This window comes from Microcebus murinus, chromosome 23, assembly GCF_040939455.1.
Source record: "Microcebus murinus isolate Inina chromosome 23, M.murinus_Inina_mat1.0, whole genome shotgun sequence".
NCBI lineage: Eukaryota > Metazoa > Chordata > Mammalia > Primates > Cheirogaleidae > Microcebus > Microcebus murinus.
The window spans coordinates 20370346-20389374 of NC_134126.1; the positions used below are offsets into that span (position 1 = coordinate 20370346).

The 19029-nt window shown below is 35.2% G+C and overlaps 1 protein-coding gene across 1 annotated transcript in view; it reads left to right on the top strand.

Annotated features, from left to right (window-relative positions):
- The window catches only part of USH2A (usherin), a 654133-nt gene that overhangs the window by 328498 nt on the left and 306606 nt on the right, over positions 1–19029 (top strand). The window contains exons 35-36 of the mRNA XM_075997053.1: positions 13130–13281; positions 18506–18668. Coding sequence (XP_075853168.1) covers positions 13130–13281; positions 18506–18668 — 315 coding nt within the window. The remainder of the gene's footprint in view (positions 1–13129; positions 13282–18505; positions 18669–19029) is intronic.

A 19029-nucleotide genomic window follows, 5' to 3' on the forward strand; every position in this document is an offset into this window, starting at 1 on the left:
TCCCCAGTTCTCATGAGTCATATTCCCTTTTAGAAGCTTAGGCCTTAGAATCCTGAAATATGTTTTCCCCTCACACTTGAAGCCTACCTTGCTAAAACAGCATGGCTATCTGACTGTGCCAAACGTATTACTCATTGTCTAGCATAACATTTATAGTGACATTTAAAACTCATTAGAATGTGTTTTTTTAAATACTAAATATAGAATATGAATTTTTTATTTTTATTAGTAGTTATCATTTCTTGCAACCATCCTCTATCTTTACCTACATGAATCTATCCAAAATAGTTTCCTTGTTAGACTGTGAGCCGCATGAGGGCAGGAATGGTATGGACCTTGTTAGAGGTACCAGCCCTCGGCAGGGGCCAGTCACAGAGTAGATGGGTATTACACAGCTGTTGAATGAATTAATGCTTGCTGATCGTAGGGACAATAATAAAATGGTGATTGTGTTGATGTGAGAAGCAAATGCATATGCAATCATACAATGTACACAAATGCACATCGAAAACACATTGCATAATTATATGCTATAGGTAGGTTGATTTCAAAGGCAGTAGAGAGGAGTCTCCCTCTTGGCCTACAGAAGGCTTGAAGCACATACTTAGAGACCTGGTCCTTCAGTTTGGGGTTTCATCAGCCTGGTAAACTGTACATATCCTAAGGAGAGACCGCAAGTAGAACTGTATCTGCTTCCCATGTCTCAGTACAAAAGGATATATTGTTACTGTGATCAGGATTTGTTAATATCAACACCAGTAGGCTAAGAGAGGAGCCTGGGAGCTGGGATCCCATTAGACAAGAGTCACAGGGTCTTCTTGAGAAATGAAGGGGACTTAAGGAGCGAGCCTACAGAAATATTTTCCTAATCCAATTTTTTGTTCTGGCCCAGATTTGTACGAATTTATGCATGGACATGTATCAAAACAGTGGCAACGATGTCAATAAGAATAGAAAAATGTTAGGAGGTTGAATATTTCTTGTAGCCCTATACATAGTACCTTGGAAACATTAGAACATAATCAAAAGAACATTTAGCTCAGGTTTTTTTTGAGCATATACATTATTTCAGAAATGGATGGTGTAGAAACCAATTAACTATAGATCTTTTATACCTACTGTATGTTATCCTTCACATTAAGAGATGATGCTATAGAAATAAATTTTTTATAATGTATGTACATGAAGGCCTATGTGTAAATACTAATTAACTACTCTACCCAGGCATAGAAAGAAGTATTTGATTTCCTGCTAACATTGGTAATAATAACAGTAATGATAATAATAACTATAATTTATAATTATTTTACAGGCACTTTAATTCTCATAACTAGCCCATGAAATAGGTATTGTTATCCCACAGATGTGGAAACTCAGATTTACAAGTGTTAAGCAATGTAATTACTCAAAATCAAGACAGTTAAATGCGAATGTAACCTAAACAAATTAAGGTGTGAATGACAAAAATTCATGGTTTTATTCACTGTATTATACTGCCTTTACTTTTTGTAAAGATGCTCATAATGTAGGATTCCATCTAGTCATGTGGGAAAAAAAAGAAATTTTTTAGCTACTTTTACTTTTTCAATATCTTTTTCTCAGTGCTAATATTCAGAATCTATAAGACCTTTGTTCTGATTTTTCTCTGGTTTTAAAGAAATAACTGTTTGGGCTTTTTATTTTCACTTTTTATTTTGAAATAACTTTATTTTTAAACAGTCAAAATGTGATTCTATTTTATTTCCTGGAAATGTTGTTTTAATAGATGGGATGGATTATAGAATTTCACGAATCACTTAGGAAAACTGCTTGACAGTTTGAGCAAACCTTGTGTAACTTTTATGAAACACCTCCAGTCAGTTTGTCAGGTAGAATTTCCCAAGCACAATCTTTTTTAGATTGCATTGATTCCATTTTTAGGAGAGCTTAACAGTAATAAGGCACTGTCCCACAATTTGAAAGCTCTTCTCTCTTTTCCTTTTTAATTGAAGGATCAAGTATTCGCATAGGGAGATATCTGCCACATTCAATCATCATCTAGACCTTGGGGGGAACCCTCAGTTGATATTCATATTGCCATGCAGCACTGGAAAAGACAAACAAATATGTTTGGAGCATCTATATTCACTCTCCATGTTATTTTTATGACACACTAAAGCATTGTTGTTTAATTCTTACAGTAAACAGAATTCTTCATGGTAAATAGAGATACCTTGTATTAAATTTACATTGTATTGTACTTGTATTGAATTTCCTTGGTTACATATGACAACCCATTGAGCACCTAAGGAAATACAATTTGACACAACATGATGAAGAGGCACAAAGATATATATCCCAGTGGATATGCTTTATGGACAATTATGATCCAGCTTCCCTGTGAAAATTAAACACCTTAAAAATACTATTTAATATCGTTATGGAAAGAGAAAGGTGATAAATTTGAAAACTGCTTATGTCGGATAGCCAGTAGGAATTAAGTATCCATTTTGTGGATTATCCATTGAAGAACTGAATGTGTAGAACTAGATTAAATTAAATTGGATTTAAGCAGAACCTATTCCCCTATACCACATAGTATAATATGGTTTTATTTTGCTATAGCTGCCTTACTGATTATTAGCACAAGAAAATAACCAAGAAAAGGCATCAAAAAATACAATACAGTACGACATTATAAAACAAATGACAGTAATTTATTTTGTGTTAGATGTTTCTTTTTTGCCTTTCTATGTTCCCTCTCTATGTTTCCCCCTCTGTCGTTTCCCCTGCAAGTCTGACCCTGACTCACAGCATCAACGGGCCTCCTCTCTGTCTGGCTTCCTGTTGGTTTGCCCGTGGGCAGTGACAGCAAGAGATGAGAGGGCAAGAGGAGAGTGGAATCTCAGGACTTATTTCCCTTGGTTCCCTTTCTGCATGGCTCTGGATTCCAGGGCTTCATTCCTCTACTAAAGGCCACAGTTCCTATTCAGTGGCCCTTCCTATAGTTCTACCTCTTTCTCCAGGTTTCTGAATCTGTTCTCACCGTTTCCCTACAAATGTAAAGATGTTTATTGGTTCCTGGTAGACTTGTTAGCATGGTCTCCTAGGAGTCCTAGCTATTACTAGCTGGGGATGCTTTATTACATTTGTTGCTTTTGCTTATCATTTGCCCACATCTTTGTACATAGTTCTTTCACTAGATTCTCTTCAGTTGCCCATTTGAGTTGCCATCAGTTTCCTGCTAAACCCTCACTGATTCCTAAATCTCACTTAATCCACATTTAACACATAGATCTTTTTTATTGAGGGAGAGGATGTAAAGATAAATTTAAAATAATTTTATTCCAAGAGTGGCAAAAGTAAATAATTAAACCAACAAAAATTCCATTTTCTTAAACTTTATTCTGGCACAATAGACATTTTAAAGGAAATAAAGAGAGCTGTGCTCAAAGGTTTGGGGCAGCTTGTTTAATAAATCCATGGTTTTTAATTTTTTTAATACTTAATAACTTATTGATATCTCATTGAAACCTTTCCATTTATATTATAAAATCTATCCTATAATTAGTCAAATATGGTTTATGATGTTTTTCCCCTTGATGAAGTAGTGCCAAGTGTCAAGTTTAGCTTAGAGATCAGTTTCTCAGATAAGCGTTATTCCCTAACCCACCCAAACCAGTTTAGCATCCACCTCTCCTTTCTCCATTCCCATTTTTCCTTTGAGTCCATCTGATTTTTCTTTAATAAACTTTATACACATGTAATGCACCTAAAGATTGTCTTCTCAGTTAGATTGAAAGTTTCCTGAAGGCAATAACTGGGACTGTTAGATAACGTCTATATTGCCAGCATGTATAATAGCACAATGCCTGGCAACGTGGTAGGTACCCCACACATAGTTACTGATGCACCAGATCACTACCAAAACCAAATCTATTAAATCTGGCAGATTTTATTCCAAAAATTATTTTATAATATTTAGTAAATACCTGTTTCTCACACTAGTGAGGTATACAGACCTTTCTGAGTTTGTTTTAGAGAGTTGTGCAGATTAGTTTTTATGAGAGACATACAGTATGTGAAATAGGTCAGAATAGGAGGAGATAGTCTAAGGCAAGCTTCCCATAGCAGTCAGGGCTTTAATTCACCCTTGAAGCAAAAGACAGCTCTAAGTTCAATCTTTTATGTGCATAACACTTAATTCCTAAGACACATTTGTATATGCTCATCCATATTCTCAGATCAACTCTATCAGGCTACCAGGGCAAGGAATATTTACCCCATTTTATTGGTAAAGAAATAAAAGCTTAGAGAATTCTAGCTCTCTGACCAGGTTTTAAAGGTATGTGGTCATACCTTTATAAAGTCATGATGAGAAGATCCTTGAAAAGGGAAGCCAGTGGCTCAAAGGCTTCTGACTTTCATTTTCTGATTTGTGTCCATGGCTTACTTGTCCATCAGCATCAGAAATGGTGCTCAGAATGGAGTAAGCACTCAAGACTTCATTTTGGCTAAATGAATAAACATTTATATGTATATGTATAACACCTACACTTCAAAATAGTTGGCCATGCAATTTATACTATTCTGCCACTTGCATTTTTTTCTCTTTTTCACATGGAATAGACGCTTTTTCCATGTCAGTACATATACCTCTCCCTCCTTTTCTCTAGAAGCCCAATAAAATGCCATCGAATTAAACCACAGCTTTTATACCACATGAGGCTACCAGGAATGTGACTGGTGTCCACTCTTTGATATAGCTGTATCTCATCAATGCCAGGTGACCATTAATCACAAACGATGTTGACAGTGTGATCAGGTGCTTGGTCCAGTAGATAGTCCCCAGGTGGATTCCCATGTATTTTGGATCTGGTATACTCCTAGAGTTAGTGTTGCAAGGAGTGTTTAGCCAACAGTTATATCCTCAGGCATCCCCAAGGCTAGGAAAGGCCCCTGAACTAGCTGTTAATCCTTTGCTTCTAAAACAAAAGCATACAAAAGGGTTGACAGTAAAAGAAAGAAAAAAAGGAAAGAAAGCTGGTGTAACTATTTAATATCAGACAAAGGAGACTTTAAGGTAAACAGCATTATTGAATATCAAAAAGGCAACTTCATAATGATAAAAGGGTTAATACTAAAATTAACATTCTTCACATCAAAATGTACTATAAACTAAGTGGCTGCAAAGATAAGTAATAGAGTAGAAGATGATATTTACAACACATGTAACTATTAGAAGACTGTATCCAGGATACATAAATCATTCCTCTAAGTCAGGAATAAACTGGGGAAAATATCTAAAAAGGCATAACAAAAGAAGAAAACTTGAATGGCTAATAAATATGTGGAAATGTGGTCAACTTCTTTAATAATCCAAGAGATAAAAAATAATACCAAAACAAGATGTCATTTAACACATTTAATACTGACAAAAACTACAAAGTTTGACAATATAAGGTATTTTTGAGAATATGGAACAATGAATATTCATGTGTACCCACACACACTGCTGGAAATTGATACACTAAAAAACAGTTGAGTAGTGTCTAGTAAAATCAAACATACACCAACAATTCCACTCCAGGATATTTGCCCTAGACAACTTGTGCATATGTGGCTCAGGACACATGTACAAAAATGTTTATACTTACATTTATATAATGGCTAAAATATGTAAACAATCTAAATTATCTATCAACTGATCAACTGTAGGATAAATAAATTAATTGTGCCATACAGGGATACTACCCAGAAATGAAAATGAGTGAAGTATGGCTACCCTCAACACGGACAGAATATTATGAATCAGAATATTATGTTGCACAAAGGAAGGTCCAAAAAAATATCCACAACATAATTACATTCCTATAAAATAGAAAACCAAGCAAAACTTATTTAGTTTGGGGATGAATTTGTAGGTAGAAAACCAGCGCCATGGTTATTATAAAATTCCACATAGTTCCTTGTTAGTATAGTGGTAAGCGAAGAGAAAAATCCATATAGTTATATGTGAGGGAAGGAAAGGGATGGCCCTATGAACATATGGGAGCTTTTGGGGATGCTGGTAAAATTCTGTTTTTAACTTGATGGTTAAAAATGGTGATGGTTATATGGCATTTTGCTTTCCAAATCTGTCATTAAAATATGCTGTATAATTTATATTTGTAAATATAAATTTATATTTACATTGTCTCTGTTATGTTTTTACATTATTTTTTTAATGGAAAAAAAATAGGTATATAGCAGCTGTGAAGTATAATGTTCTATGCCCTGTAGAGTCTGAGTGCTTTCGTGCCAACACATAGCTCTACCATTTCCTACCTGTATAACATTGGCCAAGTTACTGTCTCCAAAAGCTGTTTTTCTCAACTATAAAGTGAAAAATAAAGCTCATTCTACTATCAAGGGTTATTTCTGTGAATTAAATGGTACCCGATTATAAATACTCCTTGGACTTTCAAGTGTTTGCTTTTTCTTACCTGGCATACTCCCTTGTACAACAATTTTTGTTTTTTCATTAAAAATTGTAGTTTGGGATAATTATAGATTATCCTACTCCAATCTATTTTATATGTGATTGTAGATTAACGTTTCTATATATGACTTCATTATACCCCTAGTCAGTTCATAAAAATGCCAATAGTCTCCTGTGCATCGTAAACTCCCAACTCCAACTATAGTGTCATTCAAGGCCCCAACCTCTCTTCGAAGGCTTGTTTTCGAATAGACTTTATCCAACTACAACAACAACAACAAAAAATATTGATCTATTCAAGATATCTTCACTAAAGCTTGCACTTTCTTTCTTCTACGCACTGGCAAATGTCATTGTCATTGTCCCCACCAGGAACATCTTCCTGAATTATAGACCTTTCACATTTTACCTTTTATAGAAGACTCAGCTTCATCATATGTCAGACCTATGGAAGTCTCCACTTCCTTGTATGGAAGACTGGGCTGCTCTAAAAAGCCAACAGCATTCTTAGCCAGAGCGATTTTTCCCTGCTAGAAGCTCTTGTACTTGCTGCCTATTACTTAACTATGCCATTTGTCTGCTATAAAGTTTTTGTGGCACTTATTGTTCTTGTTAACTCTCGAATTGTTGTTTATACCTGTATTTAAGCCTTTTCTTACTTCCATAAAGGTCGATATTATTTCTTATTATTTTCTGTCCCTCAAAACACCAAGCATAGTAACCTATAGGTAAATGGCTTTCAATAATGTATATTAATCTTTTTGTTAGATTTCTAAAATCTGATTGCTTTTAGAGCCAGAGCATGTTCATCAGTTCTTAACTGGAACAGAATTCCTAAAAAGTTGGAACAGAAAATTAGGTCAGGAATGTATAACAAGAGTATGGCAAAAGTGGGGTGAGATTGCTGGTTTCCACACCTGAGTTTATATTTGTATGGTTTTGGAAAAAAGCTTAGCTCCCCTAAGAGTCCATTTCTTCATCTTCATAACAATGCAAATAATAGTTCTTATTTCTTGGAGTTGTCTATGTTAAAAGAAATAATCTACATAAAACATGTAGCAAACTGTCTGACTCTAAGTGATCAGAGCATTTTTTAAATAATTACTTTTAATTATTTTAAGTGTTCTACAATTTTGAAAATATTTACATGGCATATCAAGACCTTAGCATTTTACTTTCCCTAAAGCTACCCATACTTGTCTTGTATTCTAGTTAAAAAAGGAAAGCATCTCTTTAGGCTTTAGTTAAAAATATCCACTACATTATATTCATTAGTTTTTGTTACTCAGTTTAGGAATCTGAGGTCAATGAAATTTAAATCATTGTGTTAATGTATGTTTTAGACTTATTTCTTACCAAATGTATGGTTTAGAACGGAATTATGCAATGTTTCATAGTATACTGATTTTGTTCGTGTCAAAATCAGTTTAATATGAGACATAGTATGTATATCAAAATAACACTAGCTCTACAGTGTGCTTCTACAATTTATACTTTAGCTCTTTCTATATATGCTGTCAAATACTGTTTACCTATTTGCTGGTAACTCCGTTTGTGTGGGTGGGGGCGGGGGTGTGATCTCCCCTGTGCTAAAGTTGGACTTCATTCTAACCCACCTCTCAATTCAGGTGCATCCTGGAAACTAAAAACTTTCTGAGCAGTTGAATTAACTGTCACAAATCTCACTTAATTTCATTCTCAGCTCATTTGCCATAAACTCATCTTACTCCAAGCCCTTCTTTCAATACCTGTCTATTCTTTCTATATCCACGCTTCCAGATGTCATGGTTATCTATTTTCTCAACATAGATTTCTAGGGGTTGACTTGCTAGAGTCAGGTAGACACACAAAAAAAGAAGTCACTTTTGAGAGACTGTCACTGAGGGAGGATGGAGAAGAACTCAAAAAACAGGCCTAAGAATTGATAAGGTGCAGTCGCTGAGTGATGTTTAGGAAAATAGCTGGGTACGAGCCCTATAACTCATCAGTCTCCAAGGAATTGCTGAATTACAGAATGTAGTCTTTGCTGTCCGTAATCACAGTTTGAATGTTCACAAAAATGATTCAATTATATTCATTATATTCTGTGTGAAAAGGCAGGTAAGTGTGTAGGCACTTACTAGAAAGATTTCCTTCAAAAATGGTTAAGATTTTTAAAGTTCGCATGTAAGGGATGAGATTTAGTTATAACGAAAATTAACTTCTGTAAAATATCTCATTTCCCAATATGTCAAATAAATGAGATATTATGCACGTAATCCTAACATAAAAGAAATTCTCTGTTCCCCAATTATGTAAGAAAAGGGAACTATTGATTTGGGTACTTTCTATCTCAGTTGAGAAGCAGGTCAAGTAGATAGCATTTCAAGGGTCTTATGGTTTCTTTAAGAGCTTCTGCAACACATTATTTGCTCATAAGATTTTTTTTTTGGAGAGGATTAAATGATTGCTTCACAGAGTGCCTGGCATATAATATTTTTGATCATTGTTACTGTGATTATATCCATTTTCTCTTCCCTTAAATTTTCTATGTATATTATATGTAGGTGGTTTTTTCACTGTGCATCTTTCATTTCTTAGTTTTAATTGATTTGTGCCTTTTTGTGTCACATATTAAATGGTATTAAATCAAATACTTTCCATAGGTATTTATAAAGTTACCCTAGATGGTCACACTAGAAATAAAGAACAGATGCTAGCAGCCACACTTTTCTGTGGAGCCATAAGGGGTACATGATAGAAAAATAAAATTTGGAAATAAGGTTGATAGACTTATCAGAAAGAAAAACCATACAAGGTCACATTCGAAAAGGAAAATGTGTCATAGCAGTAGCTTTTTGAAAGTATTAACTCATTTAAATAAAAAAGCTCTAATCCTAAAAGAGTGCATTGACCAAGATCTAACTGGTAAAAGAGCAAACGTGCTAGGTATTTAAGATGGAGGATATTTTACAGAAGAGTTAGTTTCAAAGGTGTTAGAAGGGCCGGAAGAAAGAAAGGGAAATGGTGGTGAGTACTGGAATAGCAAAAGGGGTGATTGACAGGGAACTGCTGCTTGCTGCTGTATTTGCTGATTTGATACTTGAACCATTATGAGATGCTGCCCGGACCAGGGCTTAAATGCCAACAACATTCCACTACTGACGAGGCTGAACATACAGAAGAGATGCTTCTGCTGTCTGGAATGCTTGAGGCTGCAGGTACTTTGCCTCTCTGCTGATGTAGCAGCTGTCAGCAAAGGCCTCAGCTCTTGGAGCTAGAACCTGGACATTTTTCCTTTCTTCCTGCTTCTGTCCTTCTAAGCAGTGCCTCCCACTAGCAAAACCTGATGGAAAGCCAACAAGCAAGAGAGTTGGAAAGGTAGCTTGCAGGCTTGCAGCTCAGCAGTACAGAGCAAACTACAGAAGTGTGGATGCGGAGCAATGGACATTAAGTGAATCACTGTGTTAGCTATTCAGCACTCATGCACACTCTTCTGCTTTCCACCACCTTCCATTACCAAATATAATCACTGTATGCTTCCACCTAACAAGATACGACTATGCTTTGTATAGATGAAGATGTTCTCAGCTCCATCATCATATTGCCTTGGGGACCCTAGAGTCCCCATCATATTGGTTATCTGGGGGCATATTAATTCACTTTTCATTCAAACACCACCCACTTGGATATTCTACAACTTAAGAGAAACTAAACTGTGGCCAGGTGTGGTGGCTCATACCTGTAATCTCAGTGCATTGAGAGGCTAAGCTGGGAGGGCCACTTGAAGCCAAGAGTTCAAGACCAGCCTGGGCAACATAGACAGATCCGTATCTCTGCATATAATTTAAAAAAATTAGTTGAGCATGGTAGCACATGCCTGTGGTCCTCAGGAGGCTGAGGCAGGAGGATCATTTGAGCTCAGGAGTTGGAGGCTACACTGAGCTATGATTGTAAAACATTCTTCTTAGGTGTCATTTCACCTTGGGTGACAGAGTAAGACCCTGTCTCAAAAAAAAAAAAAAAGAAAAAAAAAAACCATATCTAAATTGTGTATTAACACCTGTCTTCTTTATATAAATCAATAGGGGAAAGGAAGAAGGAAAATTGGTTATCATATATAAAACTATATTAAATAATAAACAAGAAATAAAATATGATAGCATTTACAATTCTTGTTTCTATCATTAGTTGTGAGGCCAGAGTTGATATTTACAACTTTCCCCCTTTGTCCTCAGCCAGTGGTTCATGGGTTTGGGATTTTTTACCTAGTGAAGCACCCAAATCTTTATTACCACAGACTCTGTGTCCTTAGTGGTTCTATCTTTATTGGGTCGCTGTAAACTTTCAACACTTATGTGATCGGACCTGGGCATATAAACAGATGCCCTCTTGAATGTCCTGGGTGTCGGCAGGAAGCCAGATTCTCCTTCCGTACATACCTTTTCTCTTTGCCTGTGGAGATAGCTGCATGGGGACCCCACATTGCCAGGTAATATCCTCAGTTCCTAATTTAGCAGCGTCTTTGTCGCAACCCATGGTGTAAGGCATTTCTCTGTGTGGGCAGAGAAAGCAAACATATTTTGTGTAAGTGATTAAGCATAATGTTAAGACAAAACACACTTATTTCCTCCCCTTTCTGCCCATCCCCACATTTTCTCACTATAGAAAAACCAGCATCAGATATTGGTCCTTAGTTCAAAGCCTATGCAGCATCCTGTAGGAACCTGAAATTTTGGGAACCCGAAATTCACAGGGTGTTGTCACTCAGCTTGTCCTGTAATACAGACTTCCGGAGGCCATTCCAGCAGTCTCTCAGGCTATGGGGTTGATAAGGTATATTGTAAGATGAGTAGCTTCCATGGATGTTATCTCACTGCCCTACTTCTTTTGCTATAAATGGATTTCTTAATCAAAAGCAACGTTGTGAGGGCTGTCCTGCATGCAACATTCTATAAGTTCACAGATGATGGCACTGCCAGACCACTGTGAGGAGGTCTAGAGGTGAGCAATTCTCTCCCAGGAGAGAGGGACACTTGGGAAAAGAGCTCCTGGTGTTATAGTTCCATGATTAATGTTATCCCTAATTTGATGATAGATGAAAGTTGGATCAACTCTCAGGATGTTAATAAGACAAAATCTTTGCATCCTTAAGACTGAGAGTCAGGCTGCCTGGTAGCCAACTTTTACATACTTCCTTGATGACCTTGACTTGGCTAGCATCTTTTGTTTTAAACTCATTCCTTCTCCTACCTCTATCTCTAAGCTATTCTTTAATGCCATATTTTTTAGCAACTTTCAGATATGGAGGTGTCTCTTTTTCTAGTAGCCTTAAAGTCTCACTCTATATTGAATGTTGACATTATTAGTATGCTATGTGTTAATTGATTAACTCAATCAATATTTATTATGAGCCCACTATGTTTTAGGCGTGGTGCTAAGCTCTAAAAATACATGGGTGAGGAAGAATCATGATTGCCTTGGGGACCCTAGAGTCTACTGGGGAAGTCAGGCAATTAAACAAGGAATAATAATACTAATAAGGTGATAAACTGATAAGTGCTATGATAGAGATGTACTGCATACTATAGGGGAAGCACCCAAATTCTGTCCTTGGGGAAGATTATCTAACAAAGGAACATTTAAGACAATTGCTCAAGAGCACACTCAGAGAGGCCACTGTAAAATTAATTTGACTTTGAAAGAGGCTCTAATTTAGCATATAGGCAAAGTCTTGTTTCACACAGTATAACATTAGTGTAGTCAGTTTGGGGATTCCGATTCTATATTTCTAGTGAACATAAACCCTTGGTTATGCTAATCCCTAACTTTTTATGAAAATATTTTGATTGAATAAATCAAATGATTATATTCAACAGTCATTTCAATTTCTCATATCTCTACTAGTTGATTTGATGAAGATTCACATGATTTTTCTTCTGAAATAAATTTTAGTCGATCAATGAAACTAGCCAGTCGCAGTTACTTTAACCTATTCATGAGTGCTTCATGACTGTAGTCTGTACAATTAGTGCCAATCTTTATATTTAGGTGATTTAATTTTGTAGTTGAGAACATGGGCTAGGGTGTCAAATCACCAAGATTCGAATTGTGACTCAAAACACTTGCCAGCTATGTGAACTTGAGCAAGTTATTTAATCTCTGTGCTTCAGTTTCCTCATCTGCAAGATGATAATAATACTGCCTCTATTATAGGAATACTGTGAGAAAGGGTTTAAAAGGAGTCAGTGTACTCCAGGTGCTTAGAACAGTGCCTGATCCGTTGTGAGTAATATATAATGCATTAACAAATAAGATCACTTTACTTCTGGAATACATCTTTTAAGAACATCTTTTTTTAGAAAGCAATAAAAATTATAAACGTGCTCACTTGCTCATTTTTGATCTGGAACACAAATGACGGCAGTTAATATGACACAATAGAAAGATTCCTATACTGGAGTTATTGGGTTCTATTTCTGTCTCTATATTAATTAGCTTAACAATTTCATCTTCAAGGGTAAAGCCTATTTTATCCTTTGGAAAGAGATGGCTTAGAAAAGGGGAAATAATACTAGGTACTGTGACTTAGTGATTTCATGAATCTAGAAATCACAACTGCTTGCTTTCTTAAGACGTTCTTTGCTATTGTCTAGTAGTCATACTAAAAGGCAATTATTATCTTCCCAGGTGTTATCACGAGTTACGGATTGTATCTAGATGGTATATTAATCCACAATTCCTCAGAACTCAGCTATCATGCTTATGGATTTGCTCCTGGGAGCTTACATTCCTTCAGAGTCCAAGCATGCACGGCCAAAGGTTGTGCTCTGGGCCCACTGGTGAGTACGTGGATTTACATTCTGAGAATATATCACATTTCAGATGACTCTGAATATCAAGGAAGAAATAAGTGGTGGTGACTCACTCTCTGCGCAGCTAGCCTTTCAAGCAGGATGGGATATTTTTTCTTTTTATAAAAGTTCATTTAATAGTTACTAAGATTTTATATTCAACATAAATTTAAAGACAGCACACAGGTCTAGTGAAGGACAAAATATGTATTTTACTGAAAGAAAGGTAAGTTGGCTGGTATAGTAGGCAATCGTAAAATCTCACCTAATTTAGTGACATATTTAAGGTGGATGTTTTTCTTCCTAATGATGGGTTCAACAACGAAGTTTAAGGTTAAAAAGTGAAAATAATTGAAAGTCCATAACTGCCACAATATAGTAAGAGACCCTGCTCCCCAATAAGTAGGTTAATCAATTAAAAGGCTGTGTTTACCTCATCTATTAGAATAAAATAATTATATTTCATTAATGGGATATAGCTCCATAGGAACAGTATTTGAAGTTACACTAGTATCAGCTTTTGATAGTCACATTTCAGAAAGAGATATCTGAAATGTATATCTATATTTCATCAGCAGTTAAAAGCTTGAGAAAATTATGCTTTTTATTTCTACTGTAATTTTTAAAACCCAATTAGTAGTACATCTTTGTCATAAACTAGCAGAACATTCTGTAGTTTCAAAATATCAGATTATACTTTTGTGCGTTTTTCTTGCAGATTAATTAGTGCATTAATTAGTTTTCACTTGCTTTAAGGGAAATACCCATTAGTCGTAGACATTTTTTGGCAATGTTTGCTCATTCCCTATCATTTTAATGCACCCTATCTTCATTGAAGAGTGTATTATATAAATATTACTTTGAAAAATAGCTCTATGGATTAATTTTTGCTTCCTTATTTATGATCACATTTCCCATTTTGTTTCAGAGATCAGTTGCTTTCCAAGCAGCTAACACCATCCATTGGTGGAGCTGAGCTGTAGTCTTTATTGCCATTAAGCATTTTATAGCCAAGACCCCTCTGATGGATACTTACTCTTAAAAGCAGGAATGGCAAAAGGCCAGCTTTCCTTCTCCATTCAAAAAAAGGAAAAAAAAAAAAAAAAAAAACACAGAAGCACACGTGATAAGAGCTTGAAACTTATACTTTTTCAAAATATAAACTGCAAATTGTGCTTCTGGCTGCTAAATTGGCTCCACACTGTCTCTTGACGTCCTGGCAACTTTAAATAAGGGGGACACCGTTATCGATCTGCATCCTGCGCAGATAGTAGGCGACGTTAACCTTAAGAAATCAAACGCCACAGTGTGCTGACGGGAAGGGGGAAAACAGAATTGGATTGTAAAACCTTCTCTGCCACAGCCTCATACATTCTAGACTCAGTCCTGACTTACAGCACAGAGTTATTTTCTCCCTTGATACTTTTCTTTATCCTGTACTCAGTATGCAAACACTTTTCCCTAGTCAATGATCCATCTCTAATCACTAGGATTGAACAACAATGTCTTTATTTAGAGCAAGTCAACTATAGGCTGCCAAGAAGTTAAAACCCATGGTCTTCAATTGGTTTCTGAAATATTTTTGTGGCAATTATATTACATACTATGCCCTTAAGAGATTAAGTATCTGAGTTTTATAAATAGCCCTGAATATCTATCACAGTATCATGAAGGATATAACAGATTCAGCTCTGTTTTGTTGATGATTCTTTTTAATGTGTCTTTATTGATTTAAGAAATCTATGAATCAATCTTAAAAGCCAGACTTTCCTATCATTAAATTATAATGTGGTATTCAACAAAATTCAGCCCAATGTAGTAATGGTGTATTCATGTCTCCTAAAGATATTCTTTATCTAAGGCCCAATGTCATAAGATTTTAAATAGAACATTTTGTTCAAATAAAAAAAATTATCATTTTTGTCATTAAATCTTTTGTTGGCAGAAATCAAAGAATAAATTGTTCAAAGAGTCTAATGTTTTGTTCACACAACAACATTTCTTAATGATAACTCTTGTTTTTTTAGAAAGAAAAGCCTTTTTATTTTACGTTTTGTACATATTTAATGCCATTATTATCCATGCATGCAGGGAAATGCTATTCAATGTTTTCTATGATAAATGTGCTTTATACTTCTGAGTGTGGAATGGTCCACCCTCAAAACTGGCAAGTTGCTTATATAATAAAAAAATGGACAAAAGAACAAATTTGGTAAAATAGAGTATTTTAAAAATAAAAATGCATACATAAATTCCTTATTCTTACCATTTTAACATTGTCTTAGCTCAATATGTTTTCCTAGCCTGACCAAAGTTCATTAGTGGTTCAAAAAGAATTGCTCTGTACACATCTGAAAAAGATTCCCCTGTGGTTTGTTCAGTTCTTATACATTTAAACAATGCATTTGGCTTTTAAAGAAATGCCAATGTAAAAAACAATTTACAATGCCTTTGATCTCAATTTTAGGATGCTAATATTCATTGTTGAATTAAATCCAGTAATTGGGAGTTTTATAAATGTTTGAAATAATAAAAAATTAATATAAAATGCAGCTGAGGCTTTTAAAATGCTTTCTTTCCTTTCAATTATATTAGAGGGAAACCCTTCACATTTTGTATTTCTATAATAAAGTACAATGAATTTTTCCATAGGAAAATCACTTTGCTTTTTTTCCCCCTACTTAGCCAATTTTAGATAACACTAGTGGAGTTTAAGATTGAGAATTTTATGACTGTGTCTGGCCTTGGAACATTCATTGGGATCGATTCTCTGGAGGCCTTCTTAAGGATGAGGTGTGAAACCATAGGTCACTTGCTGTGTGATAGAGTTAAAAGCTGCCTTGGTTTCTTAGTGATAACATACCTATGCAGATAAATATACCCAGATACACATACAAGTACATACACACTCTTTCACATTCATTTTGTATTTTGCAAAGAAGCAAATAAATTTATTTAAGACATATATATATATATATATATATATATATATTTATATATATATATATATATATATATTGCCATCAAGATAATCCTATATGAGAAGTGTGCCCTAAACTTGCTGTTATTCCTCATGCCTCTTTGGGAAACATACTTTTTCTACTAAGTCTTAGATTTTTTTTTTTTTTTTTTTTGGAGACAGAGTCTTGCTTTGTTGTCCAGGCTAGAGTGAGTGCCGTGGCATCAGCCTAGCTCACAGCAACCTCAAACTCCTGGGCTTGAGCGATCCTTCTGCCTCAGCCTCCCGAGTAGCTGGGACTACAGGCATGCGCCACCATGCCCGGCTAATTTTTTTTTTTTATATATATATATCAGTTGGCCAATTAATTTCTTTCTATTTATAGTAGAGACGGGGTCTCGCTCTTGCTCAGGCTGGTTTTGAACTCCTGACATTGAGCAATCCGCCCGCCTCAGCCTCCCAAGAGCTAGGATTACAGGCGTAAGCCACCACGCCCGGCTAAGTCTTAGATTTTTTAACTATTACAAATGGAAAGAATATCTGTCTTAAGAGGCTTGGTGTAAATAATTAAATAAAATATCATTGATACAAGAGTTTGGGGTACATTGTAAGAGTTTTACTAAGAGTAAAATTTTATTAAAATATTTGTATGTTTTTATTGCAACTTTGTTCTCAAATATATTTATGTGTCAAGGGAAGTTTCCAGGTCAAAGCCAAGCCAAGTTTAACCTTCCCAAGTACCTTTTCCTTCATATTGCTCTTAAGGCAAGGAAGATAAACAAAAAAGTAAAATTAAAAAAAAGAAAGACCAGGTCAAAGCAAAATAGTATGATTCCCAAACTTAATGTAGAATAAAGACTGAAGTTTATCCAAATACTGAAGAAAATTTTAAAAAAATGTTTATTTTGAATTAATCAGATATTTGAGAATTCTAATTTAATTATCTGGACTTGGCCTTCATTCTTCAACTTTTTGAGTCTCATTCTATTTGGAACACTTTAAAATCATTATATAATAATTTGAACTGTATACATAGACACAATGAAACCAATTGCATTGTTCTGAATATTATTAATCAAATGAGAAGCTGATGATTTGCAGTCATATTTTAGTATTTTTGTACAAAGCTAATTAGACTAAAAAATTAAAAAAAGAGTAGTAGTTATAGATCTAAAGAACCTCATAGCTTTTCTCTGATGAAAGTAAAACATAGTGTGACCTCATGCTTATTAAAAATTAACACCCTGTCTTTTTCACATTTATTTTCATAATTGGGAAAGTGTATTCACCCTAACAAATAAAGGTTTCATAACTGAGAATAGTTGCCTTCCAGAGGATTGCATGTCTGATCACCTCAGGAGGCATGATCCTGCACTTTAAGAATAAGGTTGGAATTGTCAACATACTCAGTAAATCGTAGAAAGTCGAATATCTATGAGTGATGCTGACGAGTTTATAGTGATTAGTTAACTAAGTTTAAGCCAGTGATTAAAAGATTGTAAAAAATTCTGAACCCCTTTCTACTTTCTTGCTAGCTTCATCTTTCTTTGGTCACTTATTTTTATTGATTTAGCTATTGAAATCTTCCTTGCTCCTGTGTAGTTAGGGATTATATTTTATTTCAGAGTCTTTGTCTTCAACGAATTCATCTTTTACTGTTTTCTGCATAGGTTTGTTAACACTATACCAATATTTTTGTGTGTGTGATTATACTTCAGGATGGAGTCACTGAGGTGCTTTTATTTCTTAATGTCAGCATGATGCCATCTTTACATACTTAATAGCAACACAGCTCAGAGAAAAGTCTGTGTGTGTGTGTGTGTGAGTCAAGATGCTTGGTGTGGCTCTTTGACAAAGGCCAGAAGGCTGTCACCTCACTCAGGAACTTATAAAAACAGACTGTATGCATTTCTTCTCTTTTGCAAGCACATACAAATTACTTTTCAGCAGTCCCAGAAATAGTGTATGGCTATATAGAGCCATAGGCACAGTCACAGTGTGAACTGATCCACATATTCTGGAAATCACAAACAACTGCCTTAGTCAGGAGCTCAAATTCTAGACTTTAACAGCAGGAGGAAGAAAACATGAGGTACGCTTTGATCCTGCTGACAAAATGAGGTATTCATACAAGATGCTACTGTCAAAATAGTTTACTTCACAGCAAAAAGAGATGCTTTGAAGAAATATGCTCAAAGCAAAGCATGTACTTATTTTATTTGCAAACAAAAATAAATCTTTTTATACTCACAGGTGGAAAATCGAACTCTAGAAGCTCCTCCTGAAGGAAAAGTAAATGTGTTTGTCAAAACAGAGGGACCTCGGAAAGCCCATGTCCTGTGGGAAGCACCTTTTCGCCCCAATGGGTGCTTAACATACTTAGTCCTTTTTAATGGGATATTCTATGCAGATCAAGGTAATTTGTTTATGATTTTTAAATTTTAAATAACATTAGAAAATTTATTTATTTTCATTTAACATTCTTTCTTTTAGACACAGATTTTAATTTCTTTATTTTCCTTAAAATAACCTGTACTGATGAGCTTCTGCAGTGGTTCTCAGAGTGTGCTTCTCAGAGTAACAGCAACAGCCACATATGATAAATTCTTGGAAATGTAAATTCTTGTGCCCCTTCCCCAACCTACTGACTCAGAAACTCTGGAGGTGGAGTTGAGCAATCTGGGTTTTAATAAACCCTCAGGTGGTTCTGATAATGCCCAAGTTTGGGAAAGACTGATCTAGTGAATATTTTTCTTCTCTTGCTAAAATAGTAGTTT